This window comes from Papaver somniferum, chromosome 2 (genome assembly GCF_003573695.1).
Source record: "Papaver somniferum cultivar HN1 chromosome 2, ASM357369v1, whole genome shotgun sequence".
In the NCBI taxonomy this organism is placed as follows: domain Eukaryota; kingdom Viridiplantae; phylum Streptophyta; class Magnoliopsida; order Ranunculales; family Papaveraceae; genus Papaver; species Papaver somniferum.
The window spans coordinates 56,477,621-56,505,554 of record NC_039359.1 but is presented as its reverse complement, the minus strand read 5'-3'; the positions used below and the strand labels follow the sequence as shown (position 1 = coordinate 56,505,554).

Genomic DNA, 27,934 nt, shown 5'->3' with positions numbered 1-27,934 from the left:
TCAAGATGACGAACCAGATGACGTCGCTTAAATCACAAGAAAAGTGTGAAGATCTACGCGGCAGTGAAGAACCAATGCGGTAATAATAAAGATTGCGCGACATTGACGCGCTCCAGATCCGAAAATAGGGGCTTTATTAGCTGTTCTCCACTATGTAAACTCCTATAAAAGGAACCAACCACCGTTGTATGAGAGAGAGATCTTTTTGGTGATCTTAGATAAGATATTTAGGAGATAGAAAGTTATTTGCTTCCCAAGTTAGGTTTTAATATATCTTCTTTGTATTTGTTCTAAGTTTTTAATAAAATATCTTGAGTATTTCATCATGGTTTGATAGATTATTTCATAGATTATCATTAGGGTATGGTTGTAGGATTTCCTGCAACTACATTTTGGCACTAGAAATCAGTTCGGATGAGTAATCCCTGCTTGTGAAGTTTTATAAAGTGATTTCTAAAACATTATTGATTTGGTCATAAAAGAAAGTCTTATTGAAATTGATATCTTCACCTCAGGAAGCTAGTTTTGTCGTTAAAATTTCTTAGATCTTAGAAAGATACCTTTTACTTTGTCAACATGAGATATTATCTCAGAAACAAAATATCGTGAGACAAGCATATGCATGAGAACACGTGACCCCAATTAGGAGGAGAAGGAGAATTGCAACAAGAAGAAGAGGCGAAATCTCATAATCATCAAGGATGGGCGAAGGAAACAACCAGCATTGACAATTTCGATCTCAGATCCAATATGTGCAAGAGGAAAACAACCGCAAGAATTATGATGAGGTAAGTGTTCATAGTACAGATACAGATACAGATACAATGGGGGAATATGAGCAAAGAACTGAGGAGGAATGACTAGTAGGAGGAAACGACGAGAATATGACAATAAATGAGCTCCGACAAACATTAGTCGAAGAAAGAAGGAGAGAAAAAGAAGCACGCGCGAACTTAACGCGTCAGAATGATGAACTAAGAGAGGAAAACAACATGTTGCAAGAGCAGAGGTCACATAACGCATCAAGTACAAGCAGGAGTACGTCAAGGCGTAGCCGAACTAGCCGCAAAGATACTAGACAAGGACATCCTTTACATAATAACATTGTTGAGAATTTACAGGTAGGAGACAATATACAGGAGGGGCGCGGTCATAATCGCATAGACAACAAACGGATGAGGGTCGATACATACAACAAGACGAATATTACCGCATACAAGGAAATTACAGGGACAATCGACATGCGCAACAGGGCGAAAATGACCGCACACTATGATCAGGAAGACAAAACTGATGAAGAACATGAAAGGATAATATTACATGGCAGAGAAATGTTGTGAAATCAGTGCGACCAGGAAGAAGAAGATGAAATACATAGGGAGGCACGGAGGAACGCAAGAAATTAAAGGAACGAAAGAGACTGACGAAGAGAAGAGACAGAATAAAGAGAAATGCAAGAAGCTATGCGTCAAATTAATCACGACAACACAGTAAGGCACGCATGGTTGAAAAGACCTATGCAACAAGACAAAGATAAAACCATGGCTGAAACAATCTTAAGAGAATTCACAAAAGTAAGAGCGATGATGATCGCACGGAGAGATGGAGGAAAGCGACAATTAGACGAAGCAATAGAATAAGCAGGGAAAACACCATTCACAAGGCAGATACAACTGGCAGGAGTACCAGCTAAATGCACTTTACCCATTTTTACTAATATCTTTGATGGAACCACCTGCGCAGTGCATCATATAAAGGAGTACAACAGATCTTTATTGCAATGGGAAGATAACGATGCAGTCCTATGTAAGTATTTTCATGCCAGTTTAACAGGAGAATCTTTGCAATGGTTTTAGGGATTGCCAATGGGGACAATCAGATCATTCAATCATCTACAAAGTATATTCTTAGGATCATACATCAGCAATAACATATTGCGACCAGGAATAGAGAAGGTATTCAGCCTAAGGAGAAGGATCAATGAAAGCTTACACAACTTAACCACGCGCTGGAGAACCATGTGTAGCGAGATGGCTGGAAGAGTCAAAGAAAAGAATATTATTTAATCTTTCATTAACGCACTTTTCCGACAAACTTGTTATACACGCAGATATTCAGGATAAAGGATACCATAACCATGACAGAGCTACGCGAATTCCAAGAAGAATATAATGCACTTGAAGAAAAGCAGAGAGATATGGATTCTTACCCAGTCGCGGTTACCAACGCAAAAGAAGGAAATGCAAGCTTACTTCCAAAGATAGCAAATGCAGTAGCAAGCACATCCCAAGGGAGTCAAGAAAAGACAGTAACGGAGCATAAGAAAAATAAGGTAGCAATGAGCAGTAAAGATCAAGAAATGTATGAAAGAGAATATAGAGAAAGACAATATAACAATCAACGAAATAATAACTAGATTCCCAGGTTTAACAATCAAATAGAAGGATATGGAGGACAAAAAAGATATTATAATCAAGGACCAGGTGGAAACAACAGAGTATATGAAGAAATAAAAATGCCGTATCTAAATACCGCAATAGACAAAATTTGGGATGTAGTAATTTTAATGGAAAAAATACCAGCACAACCAAATCCGGGACAAGAGCCACCACCCAGGAAGAAGAAGTCGAGAGTTTTGCGCTTATCATCGCTTTCATGGTCATATCACCAATAACTGCAGAAATTTGCAAAGAATCATACTGAGAATGATTGATCAATGGAAACTAAATCATTTCTTAGCCGCGCAACAACAAAACCTACCACCACTACCAGAAGGACAAGTACAAGGAATGAAGGCGGGTAGGAAAACATATTAAATTGAAGTAGGTCAGAATGCCAAAAACCTTTACTGCAATTTAATAATTCATTTATTCAGAAGCATAGAGGATTTTCACGATAACGTATTAAGTTGAGTATACGCTAGAGATGATGAAGGAAATGAGATATTTAATTTGTCAAAGGTGTCAAAATTTAAGGATTGGCAGAAGAAACCCATCACATTCAGTGCGGAAGAAGTTCCAGGAGTAGGAGAGCTACATGAAAGTCCATTGGTAGTCAAGCTGAAAATCATACCAAGACTAGAGATGGAAGGAGAAGAAGATAGCCATAACAACACATGGGAAATAAATAGGATACTGATTGATTATGGAAGTTCAGTAGATATTCTGTTTTACCAAGCGTACAAGACTATGGGCGGAAAAGATGAAGACCTAATCCCTTCAACTTACAAAATTTATGGATACAATGGGTCAGCTAACAAACAAAAAGGGGGAGTCACCATGTGAATCCCACTCAAAACAATAAAAACAAAAATAACGTTCTGCGTCGTTGACGTTGAATCTCCATATAATGCTTTAATAGGAAGACCATGGCTGCACAACATTCTGGGAGTGTATTCTACCTATCATTAGTGTATTAAATTTCCATTACCCCAGGGCGTAGAAAAAAATCAGAGGAGATACCGCAGAAGCAAAAGTATGCAATGGAATAGATGTTGAGAAGAGTGAAGGACGCGCAAATAAAAGGAGAAATTGGAAAGATGCAGCAAAAGAGGATAAGCGTAAAGAAAGTCTAATGGTTGATATGGTGACTAAAGGAGAATAAATGGATAATAATACTGAAGCGGTAATGTCAAAGGTCAAAGAGAATATGAACACAGAGAAACAGAAATGTGTTGTGGACACAGAGAAGTACACTAAGGCGGCAACATCCCCATCAAGTCATAACCATAACAAGCGCATCAAACAAAGTGAATTCAGGCCAGGAGAACTAGTATTGAGAATAATACCGCACTACAAGAAAGGTGGAGATGGGAAAAAAAATGCATGGGATGGACCATACGCGATCAAGAAAGTCATTGGGAATGGGACGTATGAGTTAATTGAAGAAAACGGACAAGATGTGGAAGGGGAAGTCAACCAACCATGGAACCATGTATACTTGAAGAAGTAATCTCCTTAGGCGATGCGAAAATAATCTCACATCTGAAAAAGATAATCGCAGGAGGCAAATAACGTGATAGAATCTTTATGTAAGTATTTATAATGTAGGCGAATAAATGAATAAAATCTACAATGAACGAATCAAAGATATGAATGAAAATGAAATATTTTACTTCTTCAAAAATGGAATAGTACATAAAAAGATACAGGTAGAAGAACGAGGCAACAATAAGACCTCAATAAGAAGCAATAAAAATTAAATCCTCTAACTAGGGAGGCTAGGAATCCAATTGTGTCATGCACCCTAATTCGCGTAAACGAAACACGCAACAATAATATCTAACGCGCGTCATAGTTGGGGAAAACCTAGTAATGAAGGCCTCAGGTGAAAGCTACACCGACCCTGGAGCTCGAGTCATGGAGAATTGGGAGAAACGAAAGCCTATCCAGCAAGGACTCCTTAGTCGAAAGACTAGGGTACTAATCTCTCTCCTAAAGAGTGTAGAAACTCGGTCAGGGCGTAACGGTACACGGTTGAGTCAAGAGTGAATGGGGCGTCTGGAGCGTACCTGTCCATTCGTGACAAGTCCTGACTATGATACACTCGGCCCTCAAGAAACCTCACCAGGGTGTGATCTCTAACGAGATCACGAAAACAACTGATTGTTGCATCATTGGATGGGAAGATCCCACCCTAACCCGGTAGGGGTAAGTTTCCTTGAAGGGGAAGTCAGGGGAAATATAAGGGCGACACCTTCCATTAGGGAGTTGAATTGTGTCAAAAGACGTTAATATCATGGGGATACGACTCAAGGGAGAGTATAGGCCTATCATATTGACGCGTCAATATATCCTGTAGAGAACATAATACGAAAGATGATAAGGCAATATCAATAGGTCATTGCATGAAAATGTAAAGACCGCCTGCGATTTTGCCGCACGACCAAAAAGAATACCTTGAGGCAAACATAAGACCTATCAACAAGGGGAGGTACAATAATACCTCTACTTAGAGAGGCATAATAAAACCTCATAATAAACAAAAAATAGACATTTAAATGCTGCTAACATTATTTTGCAGAGAAAACAGTTATTATAAAAAAGCACGCGAAGCTAACGCGCAACAAAAAAGAGGAAAAGAAAAGTGTTAAACGCGAAGATAATAGTGAAACAGAATAGCTGAGGAAAAACCAAATAAAGACACAGGGAAAATTTAAAGAAGAGGTAAGAATAGGTTATCTGGACCCAAATTCATTTTCTACATGTTCTCTTGAAGTTTGGTGATTATATTATTGCTTTTCCTGAATCTCCAACAAGTGCTCTGTTCATACTTCGAATGTCCACAAAAAGAACAAATCAATGAGGATTTTTCGTCTTTATGTGATTTTTCCTGTTTAACACAACAATCAACAAACGTTGTTCCTTGATTAGTAGGAACGCACAACTTTGAGCTTTGAATTTTTCTTTTGAATCCTAAACCATTAATGTTTCCAAAGGATCTCTGACCAAATAACATTGCTGCAATTTTGTCAGAGCTTCCAGATAACCTTTAATTGCAGGTCATGCTTGAGAGTGTTAATCTCTTATTCCTTTAGGTTCTGACGAACTTGTCATTAACATGCTCTATCTCATGTTTTTCGTCTAGAATGATGATTCAACTCTCTTCAAGGAGGCCTTTAAGTGAAGCTGTATCTCATGTATGTATGAAAACTATCTTACTTATACGAATTTGTCTCAAGAGTAGGAGATAGAATAGACTTTTGAGTGACAGATAAGTTCAAGTCTCCACATACCTTTTAGTCGGATGAAGTTCCACCGGTTCCTCGAGTAGTTTTTCGTCTTCGTAAGATGATCTCCATGGAGTCTGGAGCTTCAACTACACTTGACTATCCTAGACCGAGACTTAGTCATAAGTAAACTAGAAATCAAGACATATAGTTTTGATCACTAATATTGACAAACATGCTTGAGATAGCAACGCATGCGAGTTCGACCAATCAATGCTCTAATAATTATACCATTCCAATGATGTTGCGTCGGCGCTAAGCTATATCTAGATAATAAGTTCATTGAGGATGAAATTTTTGGTCGAGTACATTGTGCTAAGTACAAAAATGCGTCTATTGCACTTAGATATGGGAATGTCATCTCCCAAAACATCATCGTCATCTTCCTTTAGACGAAATGATCATTTACTTACATTTGTACCTCAACTAATCATGGGAGTGCTAGCAGGATGCATGTCTTTGTTAATTTCCTGACAACTTTGGACATATGAAAACTGGTATAATAATATACCACAAGCTCGGCATCCGACCGAGATTTTCCCATATTTTCATCTCAAATTAGAATTTCAAGTAGCTTGTATAATTCCTCATTGGATTAAGACTATGTATATACCATGTACATACCGACATAGATAGCTATAATTCCAATTTAGGAACTTTTCTTGTGAATATGCTGGGCACAATACCTTACATGCTTATCCCTTCCCAATCAAGTAGTCACTTAAACGGATACACCAAGTCCGCCTGATTATTTCAATTCATAAGTGAACGTTCCAATCTAATTGAAAATGTACTCCGTGGTCTAGAGTTATTTTATCTGGGAAACAAATGCTATTAAACACTTTGTAAATATGTGTATGTTTTAATCCTTACAGAGATAAGTAATAACCACATAAAAATGCTGCATTTCAAGTCATTTTGAAACTACCAAGCCAACTAAGTAACAGAGCGCTATAACGTTCCTTACAAGAGAGTAAAAAATTCCAGGCCGTTGTGAGAAAACTCGCGCCACAAGACGAGTCTTTATACTTTACGACTTCATTATTCTTACTGCGCTTTCTAACAAATAATCATGTATGTCCACAGGATTTACACTTGGTTGGTTAGCACTACCACACCAAATACTTATATATTTGTCAAAGAATCAAATTCTACCTAGATTTTGTAGGCCAAATATGCTCCTTGTTGATATTTAAACAATAAGAAGCATGATTCGATCTCATCATGATAAATTTCCTTGAGCAACTGTATATGAAAATAATAATCATTAATATGCCTGCACGATCTTTTCATTGACTTTCATTGTTCTCTGGAATCATTAAACGTTGGAGCGTCCTCCAGTTTGATTCATAAACATAATCAGACACAATATAATGAGGTGATTTAATTAATGATATATTAGGTTATTCCTTGTTCACCTACTTCCTTTCTAGATGAGTATTGATCGAACCTGGTGGTCTCTCCATCTTATTTTATGGAGCCACGGCCTCAACTACACTTCCACAAAGTGTAGATGCAACACCTTAGTTTATGGTGTACCCCATATTGAGGATTTCTAACCTTGCAGGCACATTTGCAGCTGGTATGTATGATCTTGTCACGTTACCGATATCAGTGTACTTTCTGAAAATCGATTATTCTTTTCACTTCACATTTACATTTGTGGAGTACAAAAATCAATATGAGACAGAGTGGGAATACATCACCAAAGTTCCCGTCGTTCCTTTAGAAAATCATTTTTATTATCTTCCTAGCGACGGGAAGACTGTCTCATCAAAGTGATGATCCGTAAATATAGCGGATAAGAGATTGCCTGCTAAAGGTTTCAAATGCGGATAATTATCGGGAATTCATATCCAACATAACTACTTAATCGCTTTGATGACCAACTATAATACGATGTGGAGTCGTAGTGGAACATATATAGAAAAACCAAAAATACGTAAGAATACAAATGTCAGGCTTATGTCAAGTTACCAAATGGTACGCAGAAACAATTAACTAATTGTGGGTTCTAAAACAAAAAAGTGAATATGCATGTAATACTGCATATGCCCCGAGCATTTATAGGAAGGTTGTTACGCATAACCTATCCTTAGACACCATCTGTAACCTTTGATGGTAGCCTCTGCGAGACCATGGGGTGAGAATGTTCTACACTGATCCTATCATCCATGCAATATTCATCAAGTCCTTTTCATGTAAATATCTAGCATTGAAAAGGTTGGTGAGTCATTAATTTCACCATGTTCTCTCGGCAAAAAAAGATAATCATAAGAAAGAGAAGATGCAGGAAAAAATAAGTCACAAAAAAAGAAGATCGTGGAAAAAGAAGGGAAATAATAATTTCAGAAAATATGGGTGTGAGGAAAATTTTAACCCACAAAATGGGTGCACGCTTGAAGTTTTTCGCGCGTGGGTTTCACGGTGAAAAAAATTTGAGAAATGGGTTTAGTAGTAATTTTCACTATGTGAAATTGGTTTGCAGATAATATAGGATTTTATTGAATGTCCATTTAAAGGGCTTTATTCTTTTTGCTTGATAAAGACTAAATTGTATATGAAAATTCACAAATTTTCAACCCAAGACTCCAAGGACATAGGGAGACAAAGATACAAAATCAAACAAGAAGGATCTCCCAACAAATCAAAACAAGATAAAATTTGAACCCATGTAGGATCAAAAAGTCTATGTTTCCAATTGGTTTGCAAATATTTCACTTATTATCTTAGTCTCCACCACCATTTCATAAGCATAGCCTTGTTGAAGTATGCTAGACTTTTAATGCCCAAACCATCCCGCTACAACGGTTTACATACTGTTGACCACTTGATCCAATGATGTTTCCTCCCTCCATTACAATCATCCTTCCATTTCGAGGGTTGTGCGCAAAGTTTCCAGCAAGAAACCAAAATTACACTCATAATCCATACGACTCTTGATAACCATATTGATTATGTACTAGTCTAGGTGTAATATATACTTGGCTTATAGCAATATTAAGGAACAGATGTGTTCCACTTACTAGCCAAGCCAAATTATTTTACCAGGTTTGAGCCAAGCAAAGCTCCATAATAGTTGGGTTTCGCTATAATCTAGCTATAGCTAAGCCCAAGCCCCCGCCCAAAGAAAAGAGGGGAAAAAAGAAGTTAGATTAAGAACACGATTGTAAGGTATACCGGACAATTCACATTGTCGGTTTGATGTACTCGACTGTTAATGGATAGAAACTGAATGTTTGTTTTTCTTTTCAGGCCACGTATCTGTCAAACTAATCTATACATTTTTGAATGACACGTTTTCTTCTGTGTCAGCCATCAGTCCAGCACTAGCTAGTACCTAACCAGTTTTGCAACTTGCAGTCTCACTTGGAGATTTTGAGTAATTCAAAAATGGATGATCAAATAGTCGATGAGGATGACACTAATAGCTGTGTGGTGAACATTTATCCATTAAGGGGTAACTACTTTGGATCAAAAGATGCTATTCTTCCTAAACACCATATCTACTTTGATCAATTACAGAAATTGAAATCCATGTAATAATTATTTTGTTCATTTATTTATCAACATTTTGGATATTTTTTTTATCTTAATTTCTGAAGTTTTTCTGTTTGATTATTTTTCCAGTTATTCAACAAATGGGATGAGGGTTTGTGTGGAAGCAGTTATGTTGGTTAGTACTAAAATTTACTTCTTTCTGTTTCATAATTACTTTGCATTACAGAGTTTTTTGTCCCGATTTTTTTTCTCATTTTTCTCATTTTTTTTGAAATGGTAACGATTTTGGTAAGAACAGGTTGAATTGTTTAAACAACCTCATTTGCTAGTGTTGCAAATGAGAAATTCTTTCTTTAAGCTTCCTGGTGGTCGATTAAGACTCGGTGAATCAGGTGATTATGCGTTTGCTCAACTAGTTAACGGTTAACAGCCAAGTAGGAGGGGTTTTCTTGTGAAAGTATGTACAAACTAGCCTTTAGCCTCTGGAAGCCAGTGGGCAAGTTGTCCCAAATTGTCCACACCTGGCTCCATCGTATTTCATTATTTAGAAATTTTGGGAGGATCTTTTGATCTCACTAAATATTTCATTTTTCAGAGATCGAAGGACTAAAGCGCAAACTCTCAAACAAGCTATCAGTAAATGGAAACGGAGTTGATGACAATTGGGAGGTGAGTTTATTATATTTGCCGTGTTAATTTCGAAAGAGGTCCTATAAAAAAGAATTAAATCATCCAAAGATATAACGAAGTGTTGAATGCACACCATATAATTGTATGGCACATTGAAAATCACTTGGTCTTTTATGTTCTCAGGTAGGAGAGTGTCTTGGAACATGGTGGAGATCTGACTTTGAAACTTCCTTATGCCCATTTTTGCCTCCTCACATGAAGAGCCCCAAAGTAAACATTTTCTGGTTAACATTTAAGTTTCGAACCCTTCAAAGCCTGTATTCTTGATTGTTATAATGTCTTTTGTATTTGTAGGAATGCTTAAAGCTCTTTCTTGTGAGATTTCCAATGAACAAGAGTTTCGTTGTTCCAAAAAATCAAAAGCTTCTGGTATTGCCACTTTTCCAAGTTCATGACAATTTTAAGGTACAATTCTCTTGTAAGAAGGAATTCTAGTATGCGAATGTTGTTTTTCGTGATTATCTAATAGTCAAAAAAATAAATAAAAAATATTGTGTTTTGCAGACCTACGGCCAGATTGTTTCGGAAGTTCCAAGTTTCCTATCAAGATTTTCCTTCAACATGAATAATGTTTGAAATCCTTCTGCTCCCTCGCTACTATGGTGCGTTAAACGACATGAAATGTTTTCAGGAGTCAAAAATGGAACATGAGTTTGATTGGAAAAAAAATGAAGCAAAGAATGTACGAGCATGACCACTGAGTCAGTTGTTGAGGTTTGCCAAAAATATTTTTTTGTGAAAGAGCTGGACCAAGCTGATGAGCAACCCAAGTGCTCGGTGTTTCCATGATATGGTGTTGTCAAGGTGGGGTACAATATTGCTTGGTTGCCACTTTTTGGCCAATTTTAGAGTTGGTGGAACTTATTAGATATGCCTAGCCATATTAACTTTGAAAATTTGAATGTTCGGACTTGTACTTGGTTATCACCTTCGTATATACTTTACAGAGTTTGAAATATATGTGGTAGAACATCTTCGATTTTGTTGAATGTCCATCTCAAGGGGTATGTGCAAAAAGGTTCCCACAGGAAATCAAAATTCCATTCATAATCCATACGACTCTAATACTATATCATTTACGCAACTGCATTCTATTGATTAACAGTTTTATGGATGGTCAAGGTCAAGCTTACTAGTCCACAATTCTATATCATTCATGATCAGTAAAATATTCGGTGCTCACGAGTTTAGATGACTCATATTATCATCACCAAATAACTCTACTAATATACTATGGTAACATCGGCTAAGTCAATTATAAAAAACGAACCTACAATACTCCCCAGCTGTTTGATCAAAACAAAAACAAAAACAACATCGGCTAAGCGGATCCCTACTGGGAGTCTAAGATCTGTTGGCATAAACTCAATTAATTCCTGATCAAGTGATTCTGCCAATCATGCCGTTATAGGTGTAACATGTAACATGTTTTACTGCGGAAACGCATCAGACTAGAGTTGGTAATATAGTTGGCTTAGTCTAATTATTTCTCATCTCTTAATCCGGACATTTGTCTATTCTGTTAACACATGTTTTGTTTTGGCTTCTCTAAAACAAATGCAAATTGTGACCACATCAAAAAAGAATCTGGATCTGGATTAATGTAGTGCCGACACGAGTACGTGTTGATACATTAAGGGGACCTTAATTTTGTCTTTCTTGGTATGTTTTGTTTTGTTTTGTTTTGTTTTCTTTTGTTTTGGCATCTCTGAACAAATTAATCATGACTGCCTTGGTTGCAATATTTTATATCGTGCACCTCATCCTTCTGATCTGATCTTACATAAAATACCTTAAGTTTGAGCACAGAGAGAACCAGTACTGCAAAAGGGAGGAGCTGAACATATGATGCGCACTTCGATTGAGATGAACGAAGAAAGAATGTGTGTAACAGGTGCAGGAGGATTTCTTGCTTCATGGGTTGTCAAGTTTCTCCTCTCCAAGGGCTATGCCGTGCATGCAACAGTTAGAGATCCAAGTAACTTTCTTCTCTTTGTCTTTCTTACTACTCTAGCTAGCCGATCTCATCTGTAATGATTCACTTGTTAACTTAGATTGATTGTAGTCTCTTTTTCCATGTTTATCTTGTTAATTTCATACTAAACGTTTTGAATCAGGACTTGTTATGTTTTTTACTCCAAACTTTCACATTAATAATACTTTTCAGATGCTGAAAATTGTGCTCATCTGAAGAATTTGGAGAACGCCGCGGAAAATCTGCATCTCTTTAAAGCAGATTTGCTCGACTATAACAGCCTCTACGTTGCCATTACAGCATGCAGGGGTGTTTTTCATGTAGCCAGTCCAGTGCCTTCAGCTCCTGTGACCAATCCCAAGGTAAGAATTTCTGCGTTGATTTCCATATCCATTCAACATATTTTACTTAGATAATTTTTCTATGGTGGCATCTATCTTTGCCTGTTCCAGGTGGAATTGTTCGAACCCGCTTTGAATGGTACATGTAATGTACTAAAGGCATGTACTAAAGCGAAAGTTAAAAGGGTTGTGGTTGTATCATCTATTGGCGCAGTTATGTTGAACCCCAACTGGCCAACGGATCAACGGATGGACGAGCTGAGTTGGTCTGACGAGGAATATTGCAAAACAATTGAGGTAGGCTATAGGCATGCGCAAGTTAGTTAATATCGCGTATCTCAAATTTCCTATATTTCGCGTATCGGTATCTATCTGTCGGGTCCTATACACCTATACAAGTGATAATATCTGTTTTTACAGGCGATACCTCATTTAATATAGAATTTCAAATAATTATAAAACCATGGTAAAAAATAATAAGAATCATACACATATCTCAAATTTCCAAAATACAAGGTGGTTTATTAGCCAATGTTGTGATTGTTGTCCAATTATGCCGGTAAATCTTTTTTATTATCCTTCATATTTAGGTTTTATATTTTTCTTCCTTGCAATCGAAATATGGTTTCCATCTTATATTTTACCATATAGTCGTTGGTTTTATATTATAAATACATCAGTGCTTTTTACCTTCTCCAATTGACATTATACTTGTCTGTAAAGACTAGATGCATCTTGATGAAAAATTTATTCACGAAACCGATATTATCGGTGTACAAGTAAAACCGATATATCGGTCTGTACCGACCTGTACAACCGATAATATCATTTCGTCTTTGTATCGCCGATATTTTTGATATATCGTATAGGTATTTTCCGATATCCGATAAAAACATGTAATATCGGTCTGTATAACCGATATTGACTACCTTGGGCATGCGGCATGCCATATTTATAGAGAGTAGTTGCACAGGTAACTCGTTTCTTTGACAAATACTATAAGTAATAAGTAAGGTTTACTTCATCAGGGATTTCAATCCCCTCTCCCTTTTATCCAGTAGAACTTCAGAACTTAAGCTCCTTACTTGCCGCTGGTGCCAGGACTGGTATTGTCTCTCCAAAACAGAAGCAGAAAGCAAGGCGTGGGAGTATGCAAAGAAGAATGGTCTTGACTTGGTAACCATTTGTCCGTCATTGATTATTGGGCCAATGTTGCAGTTTACAGTGAATGCCAGCAGCTTGTTTTTAATCAAGATTCTGAAAGGTATGGTCCTAGCTACATCTACACTACACTATATGATTCACTTTTACCTCTTATTCCATATACAAAAAGTTTTACCTAAAGTTATGAGATCATTTTTCTCTAAGTTATAATGTAAGTTGTATGACGAAATCAGATGGGATAAATAGTGACCAGAGGATGGTAGATGTGCGGGATGTGGCTAGAGCAATACTACTGTCATATGAGAAGCCGGAAGCAGAAGGGAGATATATATGCTCTGCGTATATGGCCAAAACACAAGGTTTGGTCGACAAGCTCAAGACCATGTATCCAAAGTACAAATGCCCAAAGAGGTAAGAAACATGTTGAAATCCTTAATTAAAATGTTCAACTTTTGTTGAAGTAATTTTGTAATTTTTAGCAGCCATATTGCTTTTTGAATCGAGTTCATCCTCTTTTTTTTTTTTTTTTTTTTTTTTTTTGTTTATCCTTTTCCTCTATCATCACAGAATTACTGAAGCTGAGGATCAACCGAAGATGAATTGTGAAAAGTTGCAGAAGTTGGGCTGGGAATACATAACACTTGAAGAAAGTCTTGCTGACTCCGTTAAATGCTATCAAGAGAAGAGCATCTTTGATTGTTTGGCTGGGGAAAAATCCTTCTAGGCCTTTATAACTTCTGAAATTACTGTATTATTTTCTTTTGTATTTCTCTATTAATAAAAAAAAGTCTTTTATAATTAATGTTTTTATTTTCCGAAAACATGGAAAGTAGAATTTACAGTTAGCTATGTTACCATCTCTTTCAAGACAGCGTCCTGGTTTTGGATGGAAAATGTCCATTCCTCTATTACACATCTGATAAAGGTTTGCTCGTACATTTCGGAGAATCAGCGGGGATGAATGTAGTGGTGGAAACGAGAAAGCAGTTCGAGCTAGAGTCGAGTACTATAAGGATTACTGTACCCAACTCGGTGTGTCACCAGGGGAAAATCTTTCTTGCTATACATGATCCTAAACTCGATACTAGACAGTTCTAGTCATCTTTCTCGAAATTCTTTTTTCTTAAAATCTCAAGTAAAGAAAACAAAACAACTCATCTTCCATTCTAAGAAGACACTTATTAACCAAAACAAGAACTGCAACTTTCATGAGCCCAAGTATATGAGCACCATTAATGGCGCCTGTCTTGATTAATAGCAGCAGCAATATTTATTTCCGAAAAGATCCGATCTCAAAGGAGTACAGATAGCTTGATGGAAAGAATGCTGCTCACATTTAGAAGTACAGTCATTTCTTCTTGTGCATACATCCGTCAGCCTGAGACAGTTAATATTACGAGCGTTATCTGGTTGCGATACTCCGTCTGCATTCGCACATAATCACAGTGAATAGTTAGTTACAAATTAATTAATGAAATCTACTCGTGGTAAAATCGTTCTCAGAACACCAATAAAAATATAATAGATATAGAAATTAAGTACTGATAGTTCTACCAGCATTGGCAAATGAGGAAGCCAAAATAACACCAAAGATGAGAGCAACGGCGACATGGGAAACAGAGAACTGCTTGAGAGAAGCCATTTTGATAAATATTTTTTTTTTTCGAATAGAAAAATTAAGAATTTACGAGGTGTGTAAGAACTTTGTATGTTCTTCTTTCCAGTATATTTATACTCCAAGAATTATATTTTCATCTTAAATTGCCGAATCAAAACACAATATTTTTTCGTTTAATTTTGCATTGATTTAATGTGGTGTAAAATCTTACTGTGTGCATTCAAGACTTGACATGCGCATAATTGAATTTTGAATTCTAATTACTCAAACCTAATCACCAAATGTTCATTTTTCTAAATTTGTGCATAAGTATTAGATTTTTCTTGTAAAGTAGAGAAAGAGAAGCGGAGACACAAAGTAAGGGGAAATAAGAGAGAGAGAAATTTTATTAATGTGTGTAGAATTACAATGGGTTAAGCTTCTATATTGATATAGATAGAAGACTTGGTTCCCAAGATACGTAAATCCTAATCTTAGAGACGAAGGGCATCTTAGTAAATAAACTTGGTTTATAACACTCCCCCTGATGACCACTGTGGCTAAGTCATTACAAAGATAGCAGGAAACCTCAAAAGAGAAAAACCTGAAATTGCATAAGCATGTAAAACTCAGATAGTGTTGGACACGCATATGTTGCCTCATTAAAACCTTGACAAGGAATTCCCATTGGGACAAAACCTTGGCGAAGGAAAAAGAGTACAACGTGATAGTCCGGTAAAATACCATTTACTATGATGTTCCCCCTGATAAGTACTTCAGTTAAATCTTGGCTTGCAAATCTTTGAATCGACACTTCCTAATTTCGATAAACGAATTTCTTGAATGCTGGAGATAGCAATGCTTTCGTCAGAAATCTGCCAGTTGACGAAGTCTTCTTTTGTGTTAGTCTTGTAGTAGTGGTGTTCTCGAGTCTTCATGTTTCTTTCAATACATTAAGTACTTGAGTCTTGGATTTCTAATTTCTCGGAGATAATTTGCAGAAATAGTTGATGTAGTTTCTTCAACAAAGTGCCAAGACACGAGTACCTTACCATACGTGATCAAAAATCGTATTTGTGAGAAGGAAATCCAAATTCTTAGGAGATGATTAAGTTGATTTGGTTTAATCAAATGTGAACATCTACTAAACAATCAAAATTAATATAACTCCCCCTTAGATGACCATCATGTTGAATTAAATTGCCTCACTAAAACCTTTCCAATAAAATCCAATGGGAAAAAAAATTGTACGAAGGAAAAAGAGCATAAATATCAACATTTTGAAAGAAAATTAAACGTCAATGAGATATTGTCTCGTTAAAACCGTCAGGAAAACCACATATGACAAAACCTAAAATGAAGGAAAAAGAGTACAACTTTTGACGATTTATGGATGTTAACTCAACTATACGAGTAAAAAGCAACCATCAAAACAATAACTATAGTCTATCTCAAAGACGAGTTTAAGCTAGCATAATTCAAACTGCAGATTTAAGAAAGAAAAATAAAATAAAATAATAGAATTTATGTTGCTAAAGCGTGGATTTTTGTGTTTTTAAGGACTCCTCAAGAGACCCATAAAGTTGATAGCATCAATTAATTAATCCGGATTCTTGGTTTTATACCAAATTCTATAAACACATAGAGGATTGTTCAACCTGACATAATCGAATCAGGTGGCTGGCATAATATAATTTGTGTCCTACTACAAGGATAACAAATTTGAATATGTTCCCAACCACATTTCTTGTGTAAATGCAATACGAGTCCTTCAAGGACTGCCACGCCAAAAGCATCATACATGAGAAATAAAATTCATTGAATCAATCCCAGGGTCCGAGAAAAAACAGAGCCCTCAAATCGTTTTTACAACGAAGAAATTTCTCGCATAAAGACGCAGTATGACTACACCAACCTGTAATTAATAGGTTTGGCATATTTAAGGTGTTAAGTTTGGATCCGAAATTGCGTTAACCGAGAAATAATAATATCTAATCTAATTTGGATTGTATGCCAACCAATCACATATGTCGATATTCCTCTGCAGAGGTCGGGGTTCACAACCACCATCATTTATTATTTCAAAAGCTAATATAAATGAAAATTCGACAATTTATAGCTTACTACGATCCAACATAATTCCCAAATGTGTGCATACTTTGAAAATTCAAAATTTACTGGTACCAGTTCCCACGGGCATGATAATCTCCTACTATTCAAATGAGGAGATACGAATTTTGAGAATGTGAATCGTATTATGATAGACTCTGTTGGAGCTATTTGTATCCCTATATAAAATTCTACTTACTTTTTATATGTGATTGAATTTGCTTTTTCAAATGGCATAAGCTTATAGTAAAGCTATATGAGATATTTTCATGCCTAGTAGACAACCTTTTTCGATTTGATCAAAATGGGAGAGAAACTTCTGGTAATGCGTAGGCTCCCCCTGATTATGGCGGAAATATAATCGTCTTATATACCAAAAAAAATTCGTAAAGTATTATCCGATTAAATCGAGGACATATACTCATAATAACATCTGGATTTTAACAATACCAGTTGGACCGTAGATAATGACTTCAAAAAGCCATAAAAGAAATGTCCAAATAAATAAATAAAATTGTAGTCTTCTTAAGGTACAAATTTAAAATCAACCATGGATTTGTTGGTTAGAGAAAGAAAAACATAAATCTCCAATGACCTATAAGGCCGACGGGATATTCATTCACCTAAGAATGAAATTATAGACACTTTATTTCATTCAAAGAAATTAATATTGAGATCAATATAGTCAATACAAGGACTAATTAATGATTTAGGCTAACAAGCCGGGTGCACACCCATTAACCTTGAGTGTTCAACCGTATTCCAACTACAAATGGGACGGTTCTATATTTTGGAAATCAATATACCAAGAAAAAATAAAAATTGCTAAATATGTCTCAGGAATGCAACAATTTTGTTTTAATTATTATTTACTGGTATTGGAAATTGGTTTAATCAAAATAACGCTATTATATTTCTAGGATCGATAGAAAAATGTTTCTTTTTAAGAACATAAATAAATCATTATCGTTATTCTTTTTGGAAAAAATCCATTTTATGGTTGACTAATGGCGGTTTCTTGTAAGGAATAGAAACTAATCAATTCTCCTTGCAAGAAATAGAACCATTGGCTCAAAAATAAATTAGAATGCCAATTTATTTACATCTCATACCGAAAAATCAGTAGAAGATGTACGAAAATTGTATCGACGACAAAAAGAAACAATCGTTTTATATAGTTATCGCATATGGATAATCCATCTTACCCTGACAAAGGGTTTTTTATAGAAAAAAAAATTAAATTAGAAACCATACGGATAAATCACATGATCTTTGTCGACCAGACAAAGTTACCAAATTTAATTGGCCGTAGGTTTTTCAACCATGCACGTAATTATTTATCATAAAGGTAATGATGTTGCGAAATATAAGGTAATTATTAGTCTGGGATATAACATATTTTTTTTTGGTGAGCTCGGGGCTATAACATATAAGCTTGCAAAATATAAGGATAAGCAGGTAAATATGGAACGCACGAGATGATAGTAGCGCAACGTAATAAATGAAAAGAACTAATTGTTCCAAATAATACTAATCGATACATCGAATGTGGGTACAAAACACCGCACACTTATTAGTTACGCGTAATAATCATTTAGTACCAGGTGAGCATGAACACATACAACATTTTCAAGATGACGAACCAGATGACGTCGCTTAAATCACAAGAAAAGTGTGAAGATCTACGCGGCAGTGAAGAACCAATACGGTAATAATAAAGATTTCGCGACATTGACGCGCTCCAGATCCGAAAATAGGGGCTTTATTAGCTGTTCTCCACTATGTAAACTCCTATAAAAGGAACCAACCACCGTTGTATGAGAGAGAGATCTTTTTGGTGATCTTAGATATGATATTTAGGAGATAGAAAGTTATTTGCTTCCCAAGTTAGGTTTTAATATATCTTCTTTGTATTTGTTCTAAGTTTTTAATAAAATATCTTGAGTATTTCATCATGGTTTGATAGATTATTTCATAGATTATCATTAGGGTATGGTTGTAGGATTTCCTGCAACTACATTTTGGCACTAGAAATCAGTTCGGATGAGTAATCCCTGCTTGTGAAGTTTTATAAAGTGATTTCTAAAACATTATTGATTTGGTCATAAAAGAAAGTCTTATTGAAATTGATATCTTCACCTCAGGAAGCTAGTTTTGTCGTTAAAATTTCTTAGATCTTAGAAAGATACCTTTTACTTTGTCAACATGAGATATTATCTCAGAAACAAAATATCGTGAGACAAGCATATGCATGAGAACACGTGACCCCAATTAGGAGGAGAAGGAGAATTGCAACAAGAAGAAGAGGCGAAATCTCATAATCATCAAGGATGGGCGAAGGAAACAACCAGCATTGACAATTTCGATCTCAGATCCAATATGTGCAAGAGGAAAACAACCGCAAGAATTATGATGAGGTAAGTGTTCATAGTACAGATACAGATACAATGGGGGAATATGAGCAAAGAACTGAGGAGGAATGACTAGTAGGAGGAAACGACGAGAATATGACAATAAATGAGCTCCGACAAACATTAGTCGAAGAAAGAAGTAGATAAAAAGAAGCACGCGCGAACTTAACGCGTCAGAATGATGAACTAAGAGAGGAAAACAACATGTTGCAAGAGCAGAGGTCACATAACGCATCAAGTACAAGCAGGAGTACGTCAAGGCGTAGCCGAACTAGCCGCAAAGATACTAGAAAAGGACATCCTTTACATAATAACATTGTTGAGAATTTACAGGAAGGAGACAATATACAAGAGGGGCGCGGTCATAATCTCATAGACAACAAACGGATGAGGGTCGATACATACAACAAGACGAATATTACCGCATACAAGGAAATTACAGGGACAATCGACATGCGCAACAGGGCGAAAATGACCGCACACTATGATCAGGAAGACAAAACTGATGAAGAACATGAAAGGATAATATTACATGGCAGAGAAATGTTGTGAAATCAATGCGACCAGGAAGAAAAAGATGAAATACATAGGGAAGCACGGAGGAACGCAAGAAATTAAAGTAACGAAAGAGACTGACGAAGAGAAGAGACAGAATAAAGAGAAATGCAAGAAGCTATGCGTCAAATTAATCACGACAACACAGTAAGGCACGCATGGTTGAAAAGACCTATGCAACAAGACAAAGATAAAACCATGGCTGAAACAATCTTAAGAGAATTCACAAAAGTAAGAGCGATGATGATCGCACGGAGAGATGGAGGAAAGCGACAATTAGACGAAGCAATAGAATAAGCAGGGAAAACACCATTCACAAGGCAGATACAACTGGCAGGAGTACCAGCTAAATGCACTTTACCCGTTTTTACTAATATCTTTGATGGCACCACCTGCGCAGTGCATCATATAAAGGAGTACAACAGATCTTTATTGCAATGGGAAGATAACGATGCAGTCCTATGTAAGTATTTTCATGCCAGTTTAACAGGAGAATCTTTGCAATGGTTTTAGGGATTGCCAATGGGGACAATCAGATCATTCAATCATCTACAAAGTATATTCTTAGGATCATACATCAGCAATAACATATTACGACCAGGAATAGAGAAGGTATTCAGCCTAAGGAGAAGGATCAATGAAAGCTTACACAACTTAACCACGCGCTGGAGAACCATGTGTAGCGAGATGGCTGGAAGAGTCAAAGAAAATAATATTATTTTATCTTTCATTAACGCACTTTTCCGACAAACTTGTTATACACGCAGATATTCAGGATAAAGGATACCATAACCATGACAGAGCTACGCGAATTCCAAGAAGAATATAATGCACTTGAAGAAAAGCAGAGAGATATGGATTCTTACCCAGTCGCGGTTACCAACGCAAAAGAAGGAAATGCAAGCTTACTTCCAAAGATAGCAAATGCAATAGCAAGCACATCCCAAGGGAGTCAAGAAAAGACAGTAACGGAGCATAAGAAAAATAAGGTAGCAATGAGCAGTAAAGATCAAGAAATGTATGAAAGAGAATATAGAGAAAGACAATATAACAATCAACGAAATAATAACTAGATTCCCAGGTTTAACAATCAAATAGAAGGATATGGAGGACAAAAAAGATATTATAATCAAGGACCAGGTGGAAACAACAGAGTATATGAAGAAATAAAAATGCCGTATCTAAATACCGCAATAGACAAAATTTGGGATGTAGTAATTTTAATGGAAAAAATACCAGCACAACCAAATCCGGGACAAGAGCCACCACCCAGGAAGAAAAAGTCGAGAGTTTTGCGCTTATCATCGCTTTCATGGTCATATCACCAATAACTGCAGAAATTTGCAAAGAATCATACTGAGAATGATTGATCAATGGAAACTAAATCATTTCTTAGCCGCGCAACAACAAAACCTACCACCACTACCAGAAGGACAAGTACAAGGAATGAAGGCGGGTAGGAAAACATATTAAATTGAAGTAGGTCAGAATGCCAAAAACCTTTACTGCAATTTAATAATTCATTTATTCAGAAGCATAGAGGATTTTCACGATAACGTATTAAGTTGAGTATACGCTAGAGATGATGAAGGAAATGAGATATTTAATTTGTCAAAGGTGTCAAAATTTAAGGATTGGCAGAAGCAACCCATCACATTCAGTGCGGAAGAAGTTCCAGGAGTAGGAGAGCTACATGAAAGTCCATTGGTAGTCAAGATGAAAATCATACCAAGACTAGAGATGGAAGGAGAAGAAGATAGCCATAACAACACATGGGAAATAAATAGGATACTGATTGATTATGGAAGTTCAGTAGATATTCTGTTTTACCAAGCGTACAAGACTATGGGCGGAAAAGATGAAGACCTAATCCCTTCAACTTACAAAATTTATGGATACAATGGGTCAGCTAACAAACAAAAAGGGGGAGTCACCATGTGAATTCCACTCAAAACAATAAAAACAAAAATAACGTTCTGCGTCGTTGACGTTGAATCTCCATATAATGCTTTAATAGGAAGACCATGGTTGCACAACATTCTGGGAGTGTATTCTACCTATCATTAGTGTATTAAATTTCCATTACCCCAGGGCGTAGAAAAAAATCAGAGGAGATACCGCAGAAGCAAAAGTATGCAATGGAATAGATGTTGAGAAGAGTGAAGGACGCGCAAATAAAAGGAGAAATTGGAAAGATGTAGCAAAGGAGTATAAGCGTAAAGAAAGTCTAATGGTTGATATGGTGACTAAAGGAGAATAAATGGATAATAATACTGAAGCGGTAATGTCAAAGGTCAAAGAGAATATGAACACAGAGAAACAGAAATGTGTTGTGGACGCAGAGAAGTACACTAAGGCGGCAACATCCCCATCAAGTCATAACCATAACAAGCGCGTCAAACAAAGTGAATTCAGGCCAGGAGAACTAGTATTGAGAATAATACCGCACTACAAGAAAGGTGGAGATGGGAAAAAAAAATGCATGGGATGGACCATACGCGATCAAGAAAGTCATTGGGAATGGGACGTATGAGTTAATTGAATAAAACGGACAAGATGTGGAAGGGGAAGTCAACCAACCATGGAACCAAGTATACTTGAAGAAGTATTCTCCTTAGGCGATGCGAAAATAATCTCACATCTGAAAAAGATAATCGCAGGAGGCAAATAACGTGATAGAATCTTTATGTAAGTATTTATAATGTAGGCGAATAAATGAATAAAATCTACAATGAACGAATCAAAGATATGAATGAAAATGAAATATTTTACTTCTTCAAAAATTGAATAGTACATAAAAAGATACAGGTAGAAGAACGAGGCAACAATAAGACCTCAATAAGAAGCAATAAAAATTAAATCCTCTAACTAGGGAGGCTAGGAATCCAATTGTGTCATGCACCCTAATTCGCGTAAACGAAACACGCAACAATAAGACCTAACGCGCGTCATAGTTGGGGAAAACCTAGTAATGAAGGCCTCAGGTGAAAGCTACACCGACCCTAGAGCTCGAGTCATGGAGAATTGGGAGAAACGAAAGCCTATCCAGCAAGGACTCCTTAGTCGAAAGACTAGGGTACTAATCTCTCTCCTAAAGAGTGTAGAAACTCGGTCAGGGCGTAACGGTACACGGTTGAGTCAAGAGTGAATGGGGCGTCTGGAGCGTACCTGTCCATTCGTGACAAGTCCTGATTATGATACACTCGGCCCTCAAGAAACCTCACCAGGGTGTGATCTCTAACGAGATCACGAAAACAACTGATTGTTGCATCATTGGATGGGAAGATCCCACCCTAACCCGGTAGGGGTAAGTTTCCTTGAAGGGGAAGTCAGGGGAAATATAAGGGCGACACCTTCCATTAGGGAGTTGAATTGTATCAAAAGACGTTAATATCATGGGGATACGACTCAAGGGAGAGTATATGCCTATCATATTGACGCGTCAATATATCTTGCAGAGAACATAATACGAAAGATGATAACGCAATATCAATGGGTCATTGCATGAAAATGTAAAGACCGCCTGCGATTTTGCCGCACGACCAAAAAGAATACCTTGAGGCAAACATAAGACCTATCAACAAGGGGAGGTACAATAATACCTCTACTTAGAGAGGCATAATAAAACCTCATAATAAACAAAAAATAGACATTTAAATGCTGCTAACATTATTTTGCAGAGAAAACAGTTATTATAAAAAAGCACGCGAAGCTAACGCGCAACAAAAAAGAGGAAAAGAAAAGTGTTAAACGCGAAGATAATAGTGAAACAGAATAGCTGAGGAAAAACCAAATAAAGACACAGGGAAAATTTAAAGAATAGGTAAGAATAGAAGAGAGGACATTCAGGTATGATGTCAAATTTAATATTTCACAAGTGCGAATATTAACGCACGTATAACAAAGGCACGAATAATTAGAAACGCTCATATCGCAAGAATTAGTCATATATAGGCGACAAACAGAGGAAAAAATGCGAATGCAAATATAAATATGAAATGTTATTCTCCTTCGTATGATAGACGTATGCAATATATTGTTATCACTGAATTAACTCTAACTGTTAGAAAGAACAACATTTTGCTTTTGATTCATGGTTAAGTGCAGGGGTAATAACAACGGAGACAAAGATAGAAAAAGAACTTACATTGAAGAAAAAGCTAAGAAGCATCAGTGTACAAAGGAGGAAAAAGAAGAGTGTATTACAAAAGACAGATAAAGAATTTACAGATGCGAAAAGTAAGAGGATCTTCAGAAAAGTGCGACTATCTCCCGCCCATATCATCTTCACCAACACTCTTAGCCTCAGAGTCGCTGTTTTCTTCACCGGTTACTTCATATTCTTCGTATTCAGCTTCACCATCTGAAATTTCAGAACTTTCTTCATTAACAGGAACATCGACAAAGTTAAAATCTGGAAGAGGAATGTTATGATCAGCACAGATCTCCTCTGCGTACTTCTTGACGTGTATGTCACGAAGAAGAAGTGCGTCTTTATTCATCTTGGAGACATTAACCACCAGCTTCTTCTTGAGTCTGCAGTATTTAGAATCCCTAGAAGAAAACTTCGTCTTCAGACTCTCAATTCCCTCAAGGTACTTCTTCTCGGCGGCAGCAAAAGAAAGCGAGAAGATTAAAATCGAATGAAGATTAAAACCGCATGAAGAACAAAAATTGAAGACATTATAGAAGAATTATAGGCAACCTTATTTTTCAGAAATAATATTCCTAACCAATTCATCATGATCAGACTTTAGGCTAACATTTGTAGCTAAATCATCCCTAGCCCTATTAATGAACTTTGCATCCCATTCAAACTCATCATCATTCTCTATAAGAAGACGAGAGAGAATCTCATTCTTGCGGCGAGAAGAACGCCCTTTTCACTTATAACCTGATCCCTCTCCATCTGAATTTGGAGCTGAACTTCATGAAAATTCCTTCAAAGCTTTAGCACCCTTAAGAAACACTTGATCCTTTTCAGTAATGAGTGCGTTCTTCTTCGCCTCTATCCTCTTAGTTTCCTCCTTATTTTCATGGAGGCGCCGTTTAAAACCATTATTCACAGATAACATGGTCCTATGTTCTCTATTAAGGATTTTATATTTCGAGCGAAATTCATCCAGGCTAATATTCTCTAGTCCATCATTTGAGATGTTATTCAAGGAGGCGTTAAGGTGCTCAAGAAGAATTTCGTCATCAACGGGGTGACTAATAGCCTCATCTGTTAAATTGTAAATTTCTGCAAACACGAACAATCAAAGGAAAGCGAAAATGACGCGGAAACACTAGAATAGAAATAAAAAAGAAGTATATACCAACTAGATGGTCATTCCTCCTACGGAGCTCAACTACCCGGCTAGAACTAGAAGAATGCTCGTTTATGAGCTTAGTATTCTTCGCTCCAAGGGCCTGAATCTTTCTATGCATATCATTAGTGACTGCGTAAGACATACGAGCGTTTTGTATCAATAAAGAGCAAGCAGAAAAGTTAATAAAAGACGCAGAATCATAATGAAGACTAGCACATGAAAAGAAAACTAACCAAAGATCCAAATGAAAATTGGAAACTCGGAGTCAGGGCAGAGGCAACACCACGAAGAGAATCGTGCCTCAAGGAAGGAGCGTCACATATCTTGACAACAAAATCACACTCATGACCCAGTGCGTCATTATCAACACCAGATATTGTATCAGAGAAGATGCTAGATAAATCAACCATTGAAGACACGGACGCAGAGTTGTCAGGAAGAGGTAGAGCATCATCATAGGAGGAGGTATTTAGAGGAGATGGAGAAAACAATTTTCTCTTTTTAGAAGGATTCTTGGTAGTATACTTAGAAATAACCACCTTGCCATTGCCTTTTACTTTCAAAGGAACACCACCGCTTTCAGCGGGAAAAAGCTTCATCATTAGAATCCTCGGCGCCATCAGCCTCAACCTACACGCACAATGAAAGATAAGAAATAGAGGAAAAAATATTGTTAAAACTCGAATAACAGTATTTCTTACTTCATCGTCGTGAGAATTTGGCGCCTTAGACACATTCTTCTTATCCTTTTTCATCATCTAAATACAAAGTTGATAATGAAAGAAGTGATGAGCGAAAGAAAGGAAATAAGACAGAAAGGAAAAGTCAAATATAGCGCACCACGTCATTTTTCTTTGGCCATTTGAAGTCCCAAGGATTGTAAGCGGCAAACTTCTCAGGAAGAGGAAGATTTGATCCATCAGCACCCCTGCCAGTAATAAGGACCCTCCAAGATGATAGGATACTCCACCAAGTGAACATCCTTTGAATGACGCGCGGATTCATTAGACGGGTTATGAAAACCAATGTCTCGCATGATCCTTTTGTTGTCTGCGATACCGTCCGATCTCACTAAACGGACTCCCCAGCGGAATTGATTGTTCTTCACAATGACAACATCATAATTAAGGAAGAAGTTTTCAACTGTATATTCTTCCTTATTATAAGGAATTTTCCACTTTGGATAGGAAGATTCCAACCCATCCACACGACGAGCGTATTCAACCATTATCCTAATACAATCGCCATTTAACTGGAATACGCTGCGCGAAAATCTCGCATCCGACAAAAGTTCATAGAATAGAGGAATCTGAGGATTGTAAAGGGGAATGGGGAGACCAGCAGAGAGTTGGCCAAGAGAAATAATAATTTTCTGATCGTTCCATTGATCATATGAAAACCATTCAGGTGTAAGTGCAGAAGAAGGTTCTGATCCAGAAGAAACTGATAACACGAAACCCCTATGTTCGAATTTAGTCCTCAATGTCTCGAATTTTTTAACATTCTTCCAACCAGGTTTGGGGGACAGGTTTAAGAATGGGAATGCAGATAGGTAAAAGGCTAGTTAAGATGATTAAGATGATCAAGAGAATCAAGACGATCAAGATGATCAAGATAATCAAGGTAATAATAAAAAATATAATTTGAATATGAAGAAAAGTACGAAGGGAATGAAAATAATAGAACACGAAATAAAAAATGATGAAGAAATCAAAGAACATAAGAAGATGAATAGCAGCAGCAGAAGATGAAGGTTGCAGAGAAAGAGAGAAGGTAAAAAGAAAAAAGAAGAAAACTTACATCAGTAAATAAGAGATTTTATCCCGATTTCCGAGATATTTCTTTTTATTAGAGAATTTTATTAGGAACGGACGGATATAAAAAGGTGGTTATCAAGGGCGTGTCAAGTGGTGAATGGTAAAGTCAACATGTTGGAAGAACCATGTCGAGATTCCGGAAAAGCGTCAGTTATAGGAATACCAAAAGCTGAGTTGGTGCGACAAAAAGAATTAGGGTTTCTCTCACCATTCCTTCCTTAGAAAGAATGATAAGAGAAGAGGCAAAATATGGGTACAAAACACCGCACACTTATTAGTTACGTAATAATAATCATTTAGCACCAGGCGAACATGAACGCATACAACATTTTCAAGATGATGAACCAGATGACGTCACTTAAGTCACGAGAAAAAAGTGTGAAGATCTACGCGGCAGTGAAGAACCAGTGCGGTAATAATAAAGATTGCGCGACATTGACGCGCTCCAGATCTGAAAATAGGGACTTTATTAGCTGTCCTCCACTATGTAAACTCCTATAAAAGAAACCAACCACCATTGTACGAGGGAGAGATTTTTTTGGTGAGCTTAGATAAGATATTTAGGAGAGATAAAGTTATTTACTTACCAAGTTAGGTTTTAACATATCTTCTTTGTATTTGTTATAAGTTTTTAATAAAAAATTTTGAGTATTTCATCATGATTTCATATATTATCACTAGGATGTGGTCGTAGGATTTCCTTCAAATACATTGGAGATGCCTGTTGAACAACA

General features: G+C 36.7%; 3 protein-coding genes across 6 annotated transcripts; 2 read left to right on the top strand and 1 right to left on the bottom strand.

Annotated features, from left to right (window-relative positions):
- Positions 1–8,996: 8,996 nt before the first annotated feature.
- On the top strand, positions 8,997–10,858 carry LOC113353334 (pre-mRNA cleavage factor Im 25 kDa subunit 1-like). Its single transcript, XM_026596975.1, has 7 exons — positions 8,997–9,267; positions 9,359–9,404; positions 9,528–9,621; positions 9,825–9,898; positions 10,043–10,129; positions 10,214–10,324; positions 10,424–10,858. Exons 1-7 carry the CDS (start codon positions 9,122–9,124, stop codon positions 10,493–10,495), a joined length of 630 nt encoding a protein of 209 aa, XP_026452760.1. The 5' UTR covers positions 8,997–9,121; the 3' UTR covers positions 10,496–10,858.
- A 755-nt stretch (positions 10,859–11,613) lies between these two features.
- Positions 11,614–14,201, top strand: LOC113353333 (cinnamoyl-CoA reductase 2-like). The gene is made up of 6 exons (XM_026596974.1): positions 11,614–11,897; positions 12,087–12,256; positions 12,347–12,532; positions 13,337–13,499; positions 13,633–13,810; positions 13,967–14,201. Exons 1-6 carry the CDS (start codon positions 11,765–11,767, stop codon positions 14,121–14,123), a joined length of 987 nt encoding a protein of 328 aa, XP_026452759.1. The 5' UTR covers positions 11,614–11,764; the 3' UTR covers positions 14,124–14,201.
- Positions 14,202–24,202: 10,001 nt separating this feature from the next.
- On the bottom strand, positions 24,203–27,142 carry LOC113353332. Of its 4 annotated transcripts, none has more exons than XR_003361210.1 (4): positions 26,224–27,142; positions 25,617–26,013; positions 25,390–25,512; positions 24,203–25,313 (listed from the first exon to the last, which is right to left on the bottom strand). XR_003361210.1 is itself a non-coding variant. In XM_026596973.1 (4 exons), the coding sequence occupies exons 2-4, from the start codon at positions 26,117–26,119 to the stop codon at positions 25,453–25,455; spliced, it is 492 nt and encodes a 163-aa protein (XP_026452758.1). In that variant the 5' UTR covers positions 26,120–26,141; positions 26,224–27,142; the 3' UTR covers positions 24,203–25,452. The 4 variants fall into 4 exon arrangements, 2 of the variants coding, with proteins under 2 accessions (XP_026452758.1, XP_026452757.1); XR_003361211.1 differs by having other exon boundaries at positions 24,203–24,672; XM_026596973.1 differs by adding an exon at positions 26,085–26,141 and having other exon boundaries at positions 24,203–25,512.
- Between the last annotated feature and the right edge of the window lie 792 nt (positions 27,143–27,934).

What these genes read in the sequence shown, in the direction of transcription:
- LOC113353334 (XM_026596975.1), top strand. Translation starts at nt 9,122, where the DNA reads ATGGATGATCAAATAGTCGATGAGGATGACACTAATAGCTGTGTGGTG. An exon ending in GAGTTGATGACAATTGGGAG is followed by an intron (nt 9,899 to 10,042) that starts GTGAGTTTATTA and finishes TTATGTTCTCAG; the next exon opens with GTAGGAGAGTGTCTTGGAAC. An exon ending in CTCACATGAAGAGCCCCAAA is followed by an intron (nt 10,130 to 10,213) that starts GTAAACATTTTC and finishes TTGTATTTGTAG; the next exon opens with GAATGCTTAAAGCTCTTTCT.
- LOC113353333 (XM_026596974.1), top strand. Translation starts at nt 11,765, where the DNA reads ATGATGCGCACTTCGATTGAGATGAACGAAGAAAGAATGTGTGTAACA. An exon ending in CTCCTGTGACCAATCCCAAG is followed by an intron (nt 12,257 to 12,346) that starts GTAAGAATTTCT and finishes TGCCTGTTCCAG; the next exon opens with GTGGAATTGTTCGAACCCGC. An exon ending in AATATTGCAAAACAATTGAG is followed by an intron (nt 12,533 to 13,336) that starts GTAGGCTATAGG and finishes CGCTGGTGCCAG; the next exon opens with GACTGGTATTGTCTCTCCAA.
- LOC113353332 (XM_026596972.1), bottom strand. Translation starts at nt 26,303, where the DNA reads ATGGATCAAATCTTCCTCTTCCTGAGAAGTTTGCCGCTTACAATCCTT. An exon ending in GGCCAAAGAAAAATGACGTG is followed by an intron (nt 26,014 to 26,223) that starts GTGCGCTATATT and finishes TTGTGCGTGTAG; the next exon opens with GTTGAGGCTGATGGCGCCGA. An exon ending in AATTTTCATTTGGATCTTTG is followed by an intron (nt 25,513 to 25,616) that starts GTTAGTTTTCTT and finishes TGTCTTACGCAG; the next exon opens with TCACTAATGATATGCATAGA.